At 38.0% G+C, this 18,049-nt stretch overlaps 3 protein-coding genes across 3 annotated transcripts; all 3 read right to left on the reverse strand.

The window, feature by feature from the left end:
• Positions 1-155: 155 nt before the first annotated feature.
• On the reverse strand, positions 156-7,027 carry LOC117403664 (serine/threonine-protein kinase PLK3-like). The gene is made up of 15 exons (XM_034005942.3): positions 6,720-7,027; positions 5,375-5,482; positions 4,858-4,974; positions 4,636-4,765; positions 4,318-4,405; positions 4,124-4,219; positions 3,622-3,820; positions 3,331-3,457; positions 2,942-3,051; positions 2,716-2,839; positions 2,299-2,382; positions 2,002-2,164; positions 1,776-1,905; positions 1,433-1,543; positions 156-1,212 (listed from the first exon to the last, which is right to left on the reverse strand). The coding sequence occupies exons 1-15, from the start codon at positions 6,927-6,929 to the stop codon at positions 1,018-1,020; spliced, it is 1,992 nt and encodes a 663-aa protein (XP_033861833.1). The 5' UTR covers positions 6,930-7,027; the 3' UTR covers positions 156-1,017.
• A 2,993-nt stretch (positions 7,028-10,020) lies between these two features.
• On the reverse strand, positions 10,021-14,202 carry LOC131735635 (calcyclin-binding protein-like). Its single transcript, XM_059021705.1, has 6 exons — positions 14,194-14,202; positions 13,692-13,926; positions 13,393-13,489; positions 12,045-12,144; positions 11,685-11,783; positions 10,021-10,482 (listed from the first exon to the last, which is right to left on the reverse strand). The coding sequence occupies exons 1-6, from the start codon at positions 14,200-14,202 to the stop codon at positions 10,327-10,329; spliced, it is 696 nt and encodes a 231-aa protein (XP_058877688.1). The 3' UTR covers positions 10,021-10,326.
• A 1,455-nt stretch (positions 14,203-15,657) lies between these two features.
• LOC131735636 (small ribosomal subunit protein uS14m-like) lies at positions 15,658-17,001 on the reverse strand. The gene is made up of 3 exons (XM_059021706.1): positions 16,876-17,001; positions 16,246-16,395; positions 15,658-16,002 (listed from the first exon to the last, which is right to left on the reverse strand). The coding sequence occupies exons 1-3, from the start codon at positions 16,951-16,953 to the stop codon at positions 15,820-15,822; spliced, it is 411 nt and encodes a 136-aa protein (XP_058877689.1). The 5' UTR covers positions 16,954-17,001; the 3' UTR covers positions 15,658-15,819.
• Between the last annotated feature and the right edge of the window lie 1,048 nt (positions 17,002-18,049).

Raw genomic sequence — 18,049 nt, forward strand, 5'->3', positions numbered from 1 at the left:
GGGTTGAAAGGTCACAGTCTGCACAGGGACAAGAACAGAACATGACTGATTTGAGATGGATATAGATTACCAAATCAATCAACAGTTGCAGAAGTGTCATTTAAATAAAAGGAAAATACCCCTTGTCCAAATTCAGAGGCCTAAAATCCTTTGAAAAAAACAAAACAAAAAAAGGGCCAGAATTTGCCACTGGCCAATTTATGCTGTGAAATACTTCTCCTTCTCTCCCCCGCCCCATCCCCAGACAGACATTCTGTTGAGTTTCCATTGCAAAATATGCAAAAAAAAATCAAGTAATTGCACATGCCAGACTAAAGGCACTTTTACATTCACTTGTATAGTTTGATCAAGCCAGAGCACAGACCACAGGCTCATCCTTCAACCCTTGTCAGCTTTTAAATATTATATTTTTAAAAAGGAATTACCTACTTTTGGTTTCTACAGTTATCAAAAAAACTGTGGCAGCTATACAATTGCCAAATAAGAACTGCATTTAGTGACACAAGAATCTTCAAAAATAAACAGCACTACAGTGCAAATCTAAAACCACAATTTTATTCCCTTCCCATATATAGTTGTGTGCCAGTAGTGACTCTGAAGGTTTTCATTCTCCTTTTCAAATAGCTTAAAAAGGCAAGTGATTTCCACACATAAACTTAAATTTTGAACCTACACGTCCATCCTGACCGAGCCTGCTCAGCCAGGTAATAGCTCTTGGTGTACGCCTTCGGTAAAAAGGCTCAGGGGTGAGAAACAAGTTGTGCGCATGTGTAAAAGAGGGAGTGGTGATATTGCAGTCAATTAAAAGGTTTACTCTGCCCTCCCCCGCTCCCGGAAAAAAAAAAAATTCAGTTTCTGTCCACCATAGTCCAAAAGAGGCCAGACACTAGCCGTAGAAATTGAGACATCTCAGTAAAGGAGTCACATTATTTGCTCCCCAGAAGCAGCAATGCAGATGACCATGGCCCCCCCTGAGGTTTGAGGGAATCCATGTGCAGTCCTTTCCTCACCTCCTCATTATGCATCAGCTTTGTGCTGCAGCAGCTGCAGGACATATTTAAGCCGGTGCCGCAGCTCCAAGGAGCAGCCGTGCTCCGCCAGTGTGCTCAGCTTGTAAGTGAAGGACACCCGGTCTTTGCTGATGTAGGTGAGGAGGTAGGAGTCTTCAGACTTGCACAGAATGATCTTGGTGTGGTCAGTGTAGAAGTTGACCTAAAAAAAAAAAAAAAAAAAAGGCTAATGAGAATTTGACCTTGGTTTACACTTTGGCATGGTGTCTATACTATAGGTATGTCATAAACAGAATCAATTATGTATTTATGTACTCCACATAGACTAAAGAATGCAAGATACTACAATTTGCAAAACAAACAAAACACTGTTCACGTTGCACAAATCCCTTCCCTCTAAATTTTGTATCCAAAATCCCCACCTGTAGCGTTCCGTTGCTGAAGAGCATCACCAAAGCATGGTCAGTTTTGACCCACTGAAGCAGCAGCAGGGAAGACGACAACTTGTCTTCCCGACACTGGATGTCACCGCCCTGCAAGAAAAAAAAAAAAAAAAAAACAACAACCCACACATCAAAAGCTGAACACTTTGTGCAGTCAGAACCATGTCTCTTCTGGGTTACTGTACTCATTTAAGAATAACTTTTTAGAACTCCCAATAGCTTTGTATTTATCAACCCTAACACACTGTGCGGTAAGAAGTTACTTTAGCCTACCCGAGACAGTGCTCAAGATGATATCAGAATAATTCAAAGTTTAACTTACCTCCATCAGGTTCTGCTCCATGTAGTTAGCAACATACTCTACAATATGCATCTGGCTGCGCAGCTGCTCTGGGACAGCAGTGGCAGGGAAGGTAAAGTGTTTACTGTTTGTCAAGTAGTAGTGGACCATTCTGCAAAGAAAGAAATAAGCAACAGGAATTATTTAAAGCAAGGCTGTGGCAATCATTGCCCAGAAGGCTAGTAAATTCAAAGCGTCTTCCACTCACCTGCGCTGATCACAGAGACTCAAGTGTGTCCCTTCATTAAACAGGACCCCAATATTTTGATTGGACAGCTGGTAGCCAAACCCATACTTGTTTGAATAATCCACCCATTTGGTGACCCACACAAATGGATTGGGCTTGGGCAGGCATGGGGGGTTCCAGGATGCTGGGGGAAAAAAATTAAGCAATTAGTTTGTTTTTATTACACCACACAAGCCTTACTGAGGCTCAATAGCAACTGTCATATAGCGCCACTAGAGAATATGTAAATAAAGGCAATGTGAAATTAAGGCAAATTACCTGAAGGCATTGAAGACAAGCAGTTCTTTAGGACTTTGATTGCTGATTCAGCCACAGCAGTTGCAGTGACGCCATCGTCACAAGCTGAGAAGAAGAAACACATTTATTTAAAAAGGCTTTTGTCAGGAAGCTTCACTTGTGTATTTGGCAGAAAGCGGCCTGCACTCAATGCCAGTTCATTGATCCCATTGCTATCTAAAACATCTTCTAAAAAAGGTATTGCTACTACAATACCATTTCTAGCCCAGGATACCACTAGGAATGAGACACATTCCTTCTCTAGTTAATGAAGAATCCTTGTATAAAATGGACATCTAGTGAACCTATGTTGGGGCTGAAACCACCAATCCAGCACTTTTTAGCTACATATCGACTGTACTGCAGATTACATTGATCACCAAGAATGAGACTACTCACCATCACTGCTGCTGGCCATAGTGCCTTTGAAGGAGTGAGATACAGATTTTCTAGACTCTTCCTCAGCCTGGGTGTCCAGAGGACTTGGGCTGGAGCTAGCAAGCTGACCATTGGGAGATGTTGCCTGTTGGAACAGAAAGACTGAATAAAGAAAGCTGAAGCAAATGCATCAAGATCTATTTTAATATCAAAAGTTCAGATTCTGGTCTGGGAACAAAGCTTGTACCTCATTTCCTTCTACAGTCTTGTAGCTCATCTGTCGGCTGATGGAGGTCTTGACAATGCCAGTCACCAGCTTTGAGATGTCATCCCGCTCCTCACTAGGGCTTTTCTCAGCTGGAATAGAATGGGCCAGTTATTTAAACATGTCGAAAGAGGGAAACGAGCAACAAGTGTCTGTAAAGAGGAGAGAGAGAGAGAGAGAGAGAGAGAGAGAGAGAGAGAGATGAAAACCCTTAAAGTAACAGAGTATTGGGATGCAGCATTAGGCCAACTAAAACTACCTTCTAATCTTAAGTGATGTCAGCAACTGGAAAAGGCTCAGGTACTATTAGCGCTTTTGGTACTATAGTAATAAATATTTAAAACTAGTAGTTCATATTAAAATGTAGTTACTTTTGGATTTTTTTTTGCCAAAGAGGCTCTTAGCCACCTTGGAGAAAAACTTCTTGGCAGGACTTGGAGGGTTAAGCTCAGGTATCATCACACAGCTACTTGGAGGCAGTTTGTCTGGGGTAAAGCCCTGTGGGAGAATCAGAGAAGACAGACAGTTTGGTTAGCTTTTGTTCTTTGTTTAGCGTTTGAAAGATTTCACAATGAGGACTGATCAGGAAGTTTGCAAAAGTCTAATTTGGCATCACATTTCTAAGCCGCTCCTTGATGACAGGCCTGGAATGTAATTTTCACCTTTGTAAAGAACTCATGGCTGAGGATTTCATCTAGTGTCAGTCTATCGGAAGGGTTTCGCTTCAGGATCCCTGTGATCAGCTTTTGAGCAGGAAGGGAGAGGAAGTGTGGCAACACGTATTCCACCTCCTTTATGCACCGGTACGTCTCCTTCAGGTCCGACGTCTCGAAAGGTGGGTTCCCACACATCAGCGTGTACCTGCAAATCAAACGTAAGGGAATATTACATTTCTAGTTAGTTTTAACAAGCAGTTTGTTAGTTTAGTTCTCAATTGAGAACTTAGAAGCGCATGTTATATAGTTGACTTAACCAACATTTGCTGGTATGACCTCATCGGAAAGATTTACAGGAAGCTTGTGGTTAACACATTTACTAATTTATTTAGTTCACCTTGCACAAAGAGGAGCTGCAGTTTACCACTCAATTTTCCAATCCCTTTTCTATACGGTTACATAGCACCGTCTTATTTGCAAGGAAAGGCAAGGTTTTACTCGTACTTACATGACACAGCCCAGTGACCACACATCTGACTCGGGTCCATGCCCTTGCCTGTTCAGTACTTCTGGTGCAAGATAATTGGGAGTGCCACATATCGTTCTGTTAAAAAACATGCTCAGGTTAACAAAAAAATATGGGTTTGTGGTGATAAAAAAAACACAACACATATTTAAAAAAAGAATCCACAACAAACATACTTTTTTCTTTGTTCTGCAGGCTCCAGCTTGGCAGCTAATCCGAAGTCTCCCACCTTCAACTCCATGTTCTCATTTATAAAAAAGTTACCTGAAGAGAAGAAAGCATTATAAGACAAGTGCATAGGAGTCATGTGCATCCATAACTAAACATTCAATCATAAATAAAAACTAAAATAAGACAATATTTGTATTTTAGGTAAGGGGTCACTTTCTGCAAGTCAGCTTCGAAAGATGTGCATATATATTTTACACAGCATACGGACACAAACATGTATACATCCATTAACTCCATCTTAAGTAAAACAATGAGATCTGCACCTAGTTTGAGGTCCCTGTGAAGAATCCCTCTGTTATGAAGGTATTTCAATCCCGATATGATCTGTCTGAGGTAGTATCTCACTTCTGGATCCGTTAACGTGTGTCGTGCCTTCCATATATGTGCAAGTGACTGAAAGAAAGGAAATTTAGTTGAGTGCTAAAGAAAAAAATACACCACACAAACAGTTCTTGTATACCAACTGAATTAAACACTGCGCTCACCTTTCTACTGCAAAGCTCCAGGAAAATGTAGATGTTGTCACGATCTTCGAAGTGATGAGAAAACTTGACTACATGCCTGTGGTGAAGTGTTTTGTGGAGTTCAATCTCATTTGTGATCTGAAAACAAAACACAGAACACATGACTGTCATTTCAAATACAGGACACACTATAAAACTAAAAACCACAGTACAAGACAGAGTACCTCTCATACAGTTACTTAAACCAGGATCACCCCACCCACACCTCAAACAAAAAGGAGATATAAAAATGTACCAGTTGGTATGTTCAGCAGGTTATGGTTTTAAAAAAAAAAAAAAAAAAAAAAAAAAACACACCACACACACACACACAACACACCACTACACAGTTTACATACTTTAAGCCACAGTGGAAAGTACAAGAAATGCACCGAGGTTCATTAGGGTTAGTAGATATGTTGGAGAAAAAAAAACACACATTAGGAGGAGGAAATGTTTTGTCCCCACAGGACAGAAGAGAATCTGGGGACTTTCTTACCTTCTCTCTCTGGTGTGGTTTTGCCACTCTGCTCTGTGGTATTACTTTCACAGCATACATCTTGTTGCTGGCCATATCTGTCATTTCATAGCAGCGTGCAAAGCCACCCTAAATGAAGAAAGCAAAGCAAATTAGCTCAAAATGAAAAGGCATTCCAATTCCCTGCACATGATCCACAAAGTAGGATGTTACTGAATAGTCTGCAAAGGATCAGGAAAAAAGTACTCCAAGAAGCACCAATATTTTGTTGGCAGCTGATTAAAACATCTTATATGGTATTAGTTAAGTTATATAATGACTAATTTGCCAACACTACTGTATACACAGAACAGTAACGAATGGTGGAACCGACACCCACTTTCAAAACTTCAAGATTGAAATACAACCCCCATTTATAGGTCTGGAGCAACACAAATCCAGCTGCTGTAGTACTGTGTCCAACTAGTATCACTGGATAGAGCTTAAATCACACCCCCCTCCCCCAATCAACCAAACATAACGCTACGTTCTACATTTACTAGGGGAAACTGTAGCATAAAACTCTCCCGTGCAGGTGTTACTCTAACCATTAGTTAATAAACTTAAAATAGCCATAACTAAGACTAATCTTCACGACCTGACCAGACGATATTAAGTATTTTAGTGAACAACGCGTGTCATGGTTTTATACAACGTGGCAATTGGCAGGCAGTACGATATTAATCTTCACACAAGTAAGGTAGCTATAGAACAAGTTGTTTATTGTATTATACTACTACAAATACAATGTTGACAATCTGAAGGCATTATTTTTTAGACTTTAATGAAAAAAAGCAGAACACACACTTAATACAAAAGTATCAACGAGTTATTCTGTCCAACTATAAATCCATTCGATAAAATTTATCTTCAGTCTGCCTAGTTTTACACAATTCAATAGCGTAGGGTTTTGGTAACAGCAATTAATAAGCTGAGTTTGAACTGCCGATCCTGCCGTATGCCGTACCATTTAACGTCTTTCACAATAAATAGACAACCAGCTACGACAATTCAAAAATCCCCCCCAAACAGTCTAATAAATGGTTTAGTGTAAACACATTATTATAGACGTAATACTAACAAGTAGGACACCCAGAATGTCCTTGCTGTAATATTGGAACTTCCGGAAAGAGAAATGCAAAATGTGTGTTGAATGGCAAAAATGTTGACCGACCACACCAACATGGTCTACCACCACTCCCAATCCCAATCCATTCGCAAGTCTCCACATTTCCAGCAGAAACAAAACAAAACAAAACAAAACACATATCAATGTACATTTTTGTCAAGACAAATGCTACAACATGTATGGTGGAAGACAAGCTACCTTTCCCATCAGTTTCCCTTTGCAGTAACATCTCCCCGTCTTTGAATCAGTCACGATCTGAGCCAGTTCAGGGCGGACCAGTTCTGATTTACTTCGGCTCGGTTTTGCCGTCTGGACAACTTCTGTCCTCTCTGTGCTGGCTTTAAATAAGTCCGGGCTCATGATATGGCAGGCAATGCGCTGAGAGTGGGAGAAACACGCTGAATCCATTCAATTAACTCCAAACAGAACGTCCTTGTGCAATAAAGTTCCTTAGTTTATAATAACACGTGCTGCTCAACCAAGAGGAGCAGTTTTCCATTCAGTACATGCCGGGGCAGGGAATCCCTCAAGCATTTATTCAAAGTATTGTGTGACGTCAATGTGGGGGAGGACTTTCAGCCTGGGGGAGGAGATTAGTTTTTAAAGCCGCCGAAACACTTTGTCTCCTTATTTTTACTATTATATTTTAAATAACCTACTGTAACCTACATCATGATACTATATATTTGTTTTAAATACACAACAGTAAACATCAAAAAGCGTTTTAAACAAAAACACGAATCATCACACATCTCCACTCTCTATCCCACTGAATACACGCATCACAAAGACATCCTGTGACTGTAGCGGTAAAACATGCTACAACAAAAAAAACGATGCATATCTCTAATGTCGTGCTTTCACGCCTCTTCTGTTTCACAGACATTTCGTACCTTGTCTTTAAAGTGTTTTAAGTGTTTAAGAATATTCCTTTTTTTGTAAGTATTGTGTTAGGTGGTTATGTTTTATAAACAATGTAAATAGTAATGTGCATATGTGAGTTCATTGCTTGATTTGAATTGTAACAATTGTATCTAACTTTATCATTCAATAAAATGTGTACAATTTAATGTAAACGTTTATTCTATTTTAAATTACTGACTCACGTTCTTATGGATTTAACAAAGCTGATACAACAACTTATCTGTATTTATAGCAAAAAATAAAATAAAATAAAAAATCAGCCCTGGGGCAGTAAACAAAATATTATTATTTGTATTATTATAGTCTGATATCAATAGCTGTAAAATATATGCATTGTTTTTATTGTAAGTCTGCGTGGTGGTTATATATATGTTTTACCGACTTTTATGATAGTTTAATGCCCCCTATCTTAACTTAAGAGTATAACACTGATAAGAGGGTAAAGGTTTTTCTTCTTGAATGCGTGTTAATATTTAATTTAAATCTTTGTAAGTGTAAAGACGCAGAGCTAGCAAACAAACTTCCATCATTACAGTTCACTAAGGAATGATGGCATTAAGGGTTTAAATGCACATGCTTTTTATTGTATTTTTAAATAACAGGTTAGTTAAATACATTATAGTTAGTATCAATCATTTATAATGGCTCATTGAAGATATATGATCTTCAAAGTCTTGTTTTTAAGATAGTTCTGTTCGCCTTCTTTGTTTATTAGGTTGGTGTGTGGCGTTGTTGAGCAGGACAGCCATAAAGGAGAGGACTTTGCTCAGATCTCAATCCAAGTGTGATTATTAACAAGCAAGTTGTGTTTCCTGCTAACACCCCATTCAAATGTGCGTTCTAGTAAGGACTGACCATGGGCTTGAATCTTGCACCGGTTGTTCACGTTCACTTTCAATATTGGAGATTAATGACGCTCCAGACCGGTACTGGTAATTGATTTTGCATCACAATACCAGGCTGCACGACCCTAAATTGTTTCTACATACAGGAAGAAATGTAAATCACTAAGCACAGACGATGACGTGATATTTTATAATGTGATAACTTATAGTGTGATATTTTATAATGTAATACGTTGTACTGTGATACTTTCTAACAACGTAAGTCGCCCTGGATAAGGGCGCCTGCTAAGAAATAAATAATAAATATCTTACTAAGGCAACAGCTCCGTAGAAATCGGTGTCAACTCCTTGCCAGTACAGAGGCCTCTGTCTGGTCTGGAAGAACTTGCATGGGGCCGCACGCCTATTAATATTATACTCTAAAAACGTTACTGTACTCAACTCAATGCATTCAGCTGCTTACTGTGATAAGCACTTAAACATTTAACCCGGTTATTTGCAGGGCAATAAATAAATACATAAAAACGTGGTATTAATAAAAAATAAAAAATACAGAAATATAAACGTTCTCGGCAACAAAAAACGAGACACGCACCGATCATGTTTAAAAACTAACAAAATAACCACAACATAAACCAATCTCCTGATAACACGTAATGGGGAAGTTTTGTCTGTCTACATACAGTATTAAATATCTCAAAAAAAGGGATTGAAATATATGCTGACCCTAATCATTGGAAGTCATATGTCTGTTATGATGGTTAAAAGCTGCTGGATTTTATCAATTTTTATTACATTTTTTTTTTTGCAGTAGTCTTACCTTGTGTGCTATTCTGAATTTTAAGTAACACATAGATCTGTTTAATTACATTATGCATACAAAGAAAATTAGGCAATACTGTACCTATCATTGCAGCATTGAGACGAGACAGATACACACTCCTAATAAACAGGGCAGCGACTTAATGACACCACTAAGTTAAAAAACGATTTAAACAGATACAATCGTTGCTCAAAATAAACAAATGAAGTTTTAAACAGAATGATGAATGGCCCATCTCCCATTGTTGAATTAACACCTAACGGCAGAAGCTATTGTATAACAGGTGAGTTTCAATGGAGGTTGTATATTGACAACTTGGTCATATGTGTACGTCATCTTTGATTAGTAAAGTTAAAAAAAAAGAATGTCTGGCGTCTCTTATCTATTATCAAGCTAATACACAAAGTAATATTATGCTATTTTTAATTGCAGCCTACTACAGCCTAGTAACTATAATAACCCTAGATCGATTCGCTTTATCGTGTTAACAGAATACTTCCACGTTTTTATTTTGTATTTTTTTTTTTGCAACAATTTGTTTCTCGTTATTTTCGGGGATTAACGATTTTTGGTTGGTTTCACAGACCCTGATCAGCACTAACATTGGAATATATATTGTTACTGTTAACCTTCTAATCTGTGTCTAACAAAACGATATGCACTATATTTTACTATTCAAAATGTGAATTAAAACATATCGATCAATTGCAGCGTAGTCCACTTCAAGAGGACTAAGAAAATCCACAGGAATTGAACAAAATATCCCCAATTGTTTGGTGCGGCTATGCCGCCACCTGCTGGCAAAAACCGGAAGTGAAGGAGGATAACCAGGTTGAATGCTGTATGTAATCATTGCAGAATTCCATTCTTGGATATCCAGGAAGGCTATATAGCTGAAAAATAACCACTATCCCTTAATTCCTATCCCGTCTATTGCAAGTAAGACCTGCAAATAAGAATTTCTTTTTATTTTTTATTCATATTTGCATTCTTTAGAATGTTGATGAGTATCAAAAGGCACTGCATTTCTGTTATTTGCATGACAAATATTTAACATGTACCTCCTGTATATGCCCTCACAAAAGTAGGCATTTCCGTGTTACAAGGAGAAGGTAAACCTTTTAAGAATCTAAGTCAAGTAGACAAACGGCTAGTGAATCCACCGTGTTGCTATAGTGTGGAACACTACATTTATATATGTATTGTTTCTGGTTCAGAAATCCATATTTTCTACTTTGTTCTGTTTCTCTCGAGATTCAGTCCAGGCTTTGTTGATGGTTCTCTTCATCTCATCGTTGCCTTCGTCGTACATCTTCTTCAGAATGTTCATGAGCCCGTCATTGGGGTCAGTGTCTGCGTCAGAAGAGGGCTTTCTAGAGGGGAAGAATACCAGCAGCATCAACATCAGTTTATATTCAACACTGAAATATAGATGTGGTTTTCAGTGTTCAGTTTCAAAGAAATACTGGATCACCGACCTTTTACAGTAGAATACTTGTACTGAGCTGACTGGCGTTCTTCTGTGTAAAGCTTGAACAGTGACCTATCCCTGACCACATTCCGGCGCCTCCTTAAGACTCACCTCTTCAAACAGCACCTGTAGAACTCCTCTGTTTGTATCCTGGGACACTATCACCCTTCATGTAAATGTGCTTTATTTTGCTCTTATCTGCCCCCTATTTTACTGCATTTAATCCTGTACTTCAGAATACTGTAATCTGCCAAGTGTTTAACCTGTAGTACTTTGTATTTAATCATATCCTGATGTAACTATCACTATTTAATCATATCCTGATGTAACTATCACTATTATCTGCTGTATTATTGAATTGTGGTTTGTCACACTTGTACTTTGCTTGAACAAAAGTTATTGTATTTCTTGCTCTTATTGTATTACTTGTATTGTAACACTTGAAATGTATTTGCTTACGATTGTAAGTCGCCCTGGATAAGGGCGTCTGCTAAGAAATAAATAATAATAATAATAATAATTTAGTTCCCTTCTTATTGCGTGTACATTTTCAATTAAACATGTAACATCTTTCATACAGAATATGAAAACCATGTTTTTACAAACACAGTACTGTTTCCATTTTACTTCCGGGTTACAACCTGCCTTTTAACCACAATTTCCCCAAAAGTCAATCGTGCTAATCTAAGAAATCGGAAAAACAGGTCTTTCTGATTTACTGTAAATAAGTCAGGCAAGACCAGTGTTTAGTTTGGATAACCACAACTACAGAGTCAAATACAGAATAGAAGGTTTACATAAAGCAGCAAGGCGTGTTACAAAAGTAACATGTTTCACGATGTTAAAATGTAGAATCTAAAGCCCCTTTCACACTGGTATGATCTACCCGGGCAGGACCTGGTGTCATGCGGGTTAGGGTTGCCCTTCATGACAGACGCAAGTACACAATGCGCGTACGCGGGATTGTGACCCAGTTAGCCAAGAGTGCCAGTGTGAAAGGGGCTTAAGGTAAAAACAGGATGGTACGGCTTCTGGCAATAGCTGGATGGACTAAAGAATGAACAGGGCAGACAGAACACAGCTCATCGGTACACCAGTACTCGCTTCTTGTCGTTCATCTTTTTCTCCACCTGAGTCAAGAAGTCCAATTTTTGCTGGGTCTTCTTTTTACACATCACCAAGACCATGTCTGTTTTCACCTGCACAAAAAGTTGGAGCTGCATTTATTTATTTTTTTTGCCTCAAAGCAAATATAATTTGCCAGCTCGATATTGGCAGAAATGCTAGTTTACAAGGCAACAAGCAGTAACCCAGTAACACATTAAATAAATAAATACACAAGTGTAAGAGGATTTTAGCTCACCCACACAAAAAACAAACAAAAATAAAATGAAAATACCATTAAAAGAAGATGGCAATGAAACCTGATAAGGGAATCCCAAATGCACTACGCCACTGACCTTCCTAAAGCTTTCCTGGGCATCAATGGTACTCAGGAGGTTGTTGATATTCATTTGGTAGTGCTTTCCTTCTAGATCTTTGACAAGAACCTCGAATGACCTGCAGTGATCAATATATACTTATATATATATAGAACATAAAACAAAGAAAAAAAGCAACAGTCCTTTAGCACAAATCAGTTTTGCATAATTTGTTTATATTTTGTATTTTTTTTTTTTTTACGTGAATTCTTGTACAATAGTTTTTGACAGTGCTTCATACTTAGTACTTAATAACTTGACAGCCAATTCCATAGCAGGAACATTTTATTGTGAGAACAGTATTACCATATTATTGTAATTCAGCAGGGCAGAATTAACTTACAGACTGGTGACTACAATGTATGTACTTCAGTTAGAAATTACAGACTCAGCTAGAGATGTCGGCCCTCAAAGCAAGGCAGGTCCCTGGTAATGTCTTGTATTTTATTTTGGAACTTGAAAAATAAAGGGTTTGCATCAATTGAGTTAGGTATCAGTAGAACCTTAGTGTATTTTGGGGGGCTGGAGCTGGGTCTCCTCCCTTGTGTCATCCCGCTAAAATATCTGTCAGTCAAACCTTTTAATTACCCATCAGTCACCCTATTTAGACTGTAGTCAACTTTCTAATTCTCGTCTTGCTCTTCAGTTTCCTCCATCCTCCCTTCCTCCTCCACTTTGCTGTGTCACCTCTGTAACGGTCCCCTCTGGGGACAAGTGAAGATTACTTCCCGACCTTAGAGGCTGACAATGTTGTCTCATCCTCCGAGAGGAAGGTTCCCACTGGTCAGAGCGGACTCCTTGCCAAAAACTTTAACTACATTTCGTTTTCCATTCTCCTACTGAAATCAATTCATTTGCACCCGTGCCAGTCACCCCCTTCAGACAACAGAGCTTGCTCCCAACTTTCCAGCTAGCCACTGACTCAACTTATCGAAGGTGGCTCTTACAGCTGGGGGGGGTGGCGGGAGTGGGGGACCCCTGGCACTCTGTGTGTTTATTTCTTCTTCCCTTTACCAGCACTTTTGTTCTCCCTGCATAGTTTGCGAGGCTCTCCATGCAGCCTCGGAGTGTCAGCCGAGTCTGACCTCTCTCAATTAGACGTCACAGTAAGCCAGGGAGACCTTGGTTCGTCCTCTATCCTTAGTTTCCCCTTGGGGGATGTTCTTCGCTTCCCGGCCTCGGCCTCACCTCAGCGAGGGCAGTTCTCTGAGTAGTCAAGGGGAAAACCCTATTCTGTTGCTAAAGTCACACTTTGTCTTCATTTTAGTAGCCCCTTTATGCAAGCTTGGCTCCTGCCTCATGAAATGTTATATTGATCTGTTCTTACCTCTCAGTGAAGTTTGTCTGAATATTATCTGCTGGGATCTTGTGTACACCATTAAGGGTAATGTAAATCTTTACAAATTTATCAGACTGGTCCCACCCTAAACAAAATTACAAATAAATAAATAAAAATGAATAAATACAAGTTCATCTATACATACAAGCGCACAATAAAACTATGTCAGAAACCAAACTGGCTTTACTCCGAAAAAACATCTTCAAAGAGAACAGTAATCCAAAGGGGTCTGTGTTTTCCTACTCAAGCCAATGACCGCATGAATATTAGTTCGCAAAAAGGCATACCATAGTTATTTATTTTCACAGCATATCCCCTGGATGTTGAAGGCAGCAATGTTTTCTCAGAATCCCCGCTATCCTTCTGTTTCAGTAACTGATGTTGTTGCTGCTGCTGCTGCTTTCTGACGATCTCCCTCTCAATCATCTTCTTCTCCGCTGTCAGAACATCCTGGACGCGTTTTCTTACTGCCTTCTCCAGCAACACATTCACCTCATCCAGATCACTCTGCAACTGAGCAATCTGGAGAAAAAAAAGAAAGCAGATTAATACTGAAAATACAATATCTTAATGTGGCGATTGTATTGCTTTTTTTCTGTTCGTTATTTCACCACTTATATCTAGAAGACTGCCATCAGATGTACAAACTGAACCTATATAATCTACATATGTAGTTGCATCTAAATAAAGTATTTTTGGCAGATTATCTTCATGAAATGCTTGAAATGTATTACACAGCTAAACATAAATCTGGAAAAGATATGCTAAAAGTGAAGTATTTTGAACTACATTCCCCATAATCCATTGTAAAGCTGCCTGATGTAGTTTATATCAGTACTGAAATTGGCTCATTGATATATTCAGGATTAGATAGGACATGACTTCATTTTGATGTGTGTTTAGAGAGGCCATCTTATCTAGGGTATCAGTATACTGTTTCAAAGACATTTCACAGCTACAGGTATGTACAGTGGTCTTGTTTTTCTATTTATTTTTTGCATATTATTTGTTTTCTAACGGTTAGCAGTATGTTATGCCTCACAAAATATAAACCATATTTACGTTGTTTTACAGAAAAGTAGGAAATAATTTTACGGAAAGTAAGAAATAATGCCTTTTGAGGCAACAATTAATTTTACGCACCAAGTCTATGAAAACTAGGTAGACTAGTTTCTTTGAGGGTTTTTCTAAGAAATCAATCTGTTACATTAATTATACATGTCTGCTCTCTTTCCATTTTATAGCATTTATATTTTCTGACATACCTGTCTATTGTGCTGCTATAAATTGTTCAGAACTCCACAATGAAGATATGTTGAGGAGGGGATCACCTTTCACATGTAACAAAGAAAGAGACGTATTTACTTTATTGAATTATTTATAAATAATAGTACTTTCTCACTGGTATCTGTATAAATGTTTTAGGGAATAGAGATCAGTTGAAGCAGTAATTCAGTATGTATAGTACGCAAACCTTTTTTTAGTTTGCTTACAATATAGACAATTGAAACATGTGCAAAGCTGTGCCGTATTAGAGTTATGTTTATAGCAAGTGAATATGGAGTGGTAAGTGTGAAAAAAAGCACAAATATTTTACCAGGTGGGTAAAAAACATTATTAAAATTTTGAAATTTGTACTTTCAGATATAATGTATACATATTGAAAACGCTTAAATGTTACTAAAATCCTAGTATAACAATTTATTTTTTTAAATTTTTTTTTTAAAAGATACATCTCTTAGAATATATAGCCCCATCATTTACAATGTAAAGTTACACAAATGTCCAGGCTGTTATATCCCAGGTGGGACACTGCTGTTGTACCCTTGAGCAAAGTATTTTACCAGATTGCTCCAGTAAAAACCCAACTGTAAAAACGGGGTACCAGAATTTGTAGGCATTAGATTGTCAGGTTCTTTTTTATCATACACGTCTACATTTCAGATAATTAATAAGCAGCAGTTTCAAAATTCATGACTGCCTTGGCCATGACAGAGAACAGATTTCACAGCAGATTTCTGTCCTTAAACTCTTAGCATCAAATTTGTGCTGTCCTGGCTTCCAGTTGTGGCCTTAGACCCAATTAACACTGTTCTAGCAAGTGTGGATTACAGGTCTACTATGTGCAATGATTCACTTATAAGACCATGAAATGTTTAACTGTAAATATGTTATTTTCTAAGAGATCCTAAGGAATGTGATACATTACCCGATATCCATACACCTTTTTAAAATGAATGCACCAAAGCCCAAGTTTTTTTTTTTTTTTTTACACATATTTTAATGAATCGTTTTCCATCAAGAAACAAAACAAAAATAAAAAACAAAAACTGTAAAGTCACTTTAGTCCCAGGTTTGTATGTCACCTTTGAGTGTCTCCAGCACAGAACTGGGTGAATTTAATTCACTTGACAGTTACCACATTGCTCTTTGGATCCCAGACATCTGATTGTGGTCAGCAAGATGGCGAAAAACTATACGACTAAGACGCCACCTTCGCTTCACACCACGGGGCCGTGAAGTCATCACACATCTGTTGCGGATTCGTACCGGGCAGCTGTCTCGTGGGAAGGCTGCAATTTCTTTGTCGGCTATCTCCTGCAAAGTAGTTCATGCCCAACAAATAATAAATAATTATTAAAGTGCAAATCATCATTACCAAATTAAGTAGAAATAGATACAGAAATAACTGTGATTGTGGAGTGTATGTCATTTTGCTCCGATAACAAACTACATTATTTGTTATTTACATATTATTCTAAAAGAGCAGAAAAAAAATACTGTGTATGTGGTATTTAAGTAGTGTTGCAATATGAACCACAATTTGGTCCTGGTCAGCACCTGTAGTTCTTTAGGAAGGATTGTGTTTTTTCTGATAGCGTTCATCCGCAGTCTGTCGTTGGCATACTCAAACGCCATTTGCCTTCTCTTGACATCTCGAAGCATCCTCCAATTCACGTAATAACCTCGCACCTGCTCTACATTCCCTGCCTAAAATTAAAATAACAAGAAGTCTAGACATGAGGACTTGTCATTGCAATTGATTAAAATGAATTGGAATTGACCTCAACCCTTACACTATATATATATATATATATATAGTGAGAGAGAGAGAGAGAGAGAGAGAGAGAGAGAGAGAGAGAGAGAGGTTTTATGTGCTATCAATTTTAATATTATCTCTTATCAAAACAATTGGATTAAAACGACCACTACCGAAAATAAAACGTTGACCCATTGTGGTAGTCCTGCTGTACAGTATACTCGCATGTGTTTGAGGCCTCCATCTTCGTTTAATCTGTTTCTTTCTGTATGGTAATGAACGAGAATAGATGCTACAACTGTACTGTCCTTGGGCTGGACTCTTCCACTCGTGTTTCACATACACTAAAACAGTCACCGTTCAAATACATAATATAATAAACAGACGTATAACATTTTGGATTAATATCAAAACCCAAACTAAAGTATTACCTGAGACGTTATTCTAAAAGAGGTTTGCAGAAATTCAAATCCCGATTTCACAACCCTAGACAACACGGAAGCAGCCATGTTGGACAGTCACATTCAATCCATACGAACTTTATTTAAAATGTGTCTTCACACTTATTGCGCATTGTCCGATAGATTTGAAACAGACTGCCCTCTCTCTTTCTTATGTAGTTTTTTTTCTTTTATTTGGGAACCAATTGAAATAAAAAAAAAATCTGGTGTTGGGTTAAACTAATGTATGACTTTCTGCAGTATATGACCAATTCATTATGACAGGAAAGAGAACAAGATTAAAATACTTTTACTGCTGGTAAGCAGTCGGGTATGGTAATTAGATACATTTTAAATAAGTAAATAAATGCATACATTAAATACATGCGATGCAATCACATTAACACACCACGTCCCATTACATTATACTAGGTTGTTTTAAATGTTACACATTTTTATACAAGAATACAGAAGAAGTAACGTGTGTGTGTGTGCAGTTCTTTCCCTCAAACCACATCACCCGTCCATTCAGTCCTGGCCTTCTCAACAGAGACGGACAGACGAAGTATGCCTATTGAATGTCTATATGGGTTGTGTCCAGGTTAAGACCACCCAACTTCAGCCAGCATTACAGAAAGCTTGTACAACTAGCTCCCTCCCACCAACTTAAACTGCAAAATGAGACATTGTTTATTTGTGCACACCAGGTGGCAGTATTTAGTTGTAATAAAAGTACCATACAATAAACATAGAAACCACACTCCATTTTAATAACCCATACATCTCTGGGCTGTAACAGTAAACCTCTTTTTATTACAATAATATGATTTATGTTATATGTATATGCATTAGGGATATTATGTTGTAAAGGTAAAACATCTGTAGTTTGCCAAGCATCTGGATTTCTTTTTCCTATAAGAAACTGGCTAGTGCATGCATGTTGTTTAATATTATTTACTGCAAAAGCCTTAATCAGTCATAAAATAAAACAGCAAGTTTCAATGCATTTACCAGTGGTGACAAACTAGTAGCAGGCAAACAGAAACTAATGTAAAAGAAAACACTACTATGTCAGTTGGCAGTGTTTACGAGGAAACTAAAAGAATTGTGGGTCCTGAAAAGTTTATTTATCTACTTCTCAACTTAAAATAAATAGTCTCTCTAT

Source organism: Acipenser ruthenus, unplaced genomic scaffold, assembly GCF_902713425.1.
Source record: "Acipenser ruthenus unplaced genomic scaffold, fAciRut3.2 maternal haplotype, whole genome shotgun sequence".
Taxonomy (NCBI): domain Eukaryota; kingdom Metazoa; phylum Chordata; class Actinopteri; order Acipenseriformes; family Acipenseridae; genus Acipenser; species Acipenser ruthenus.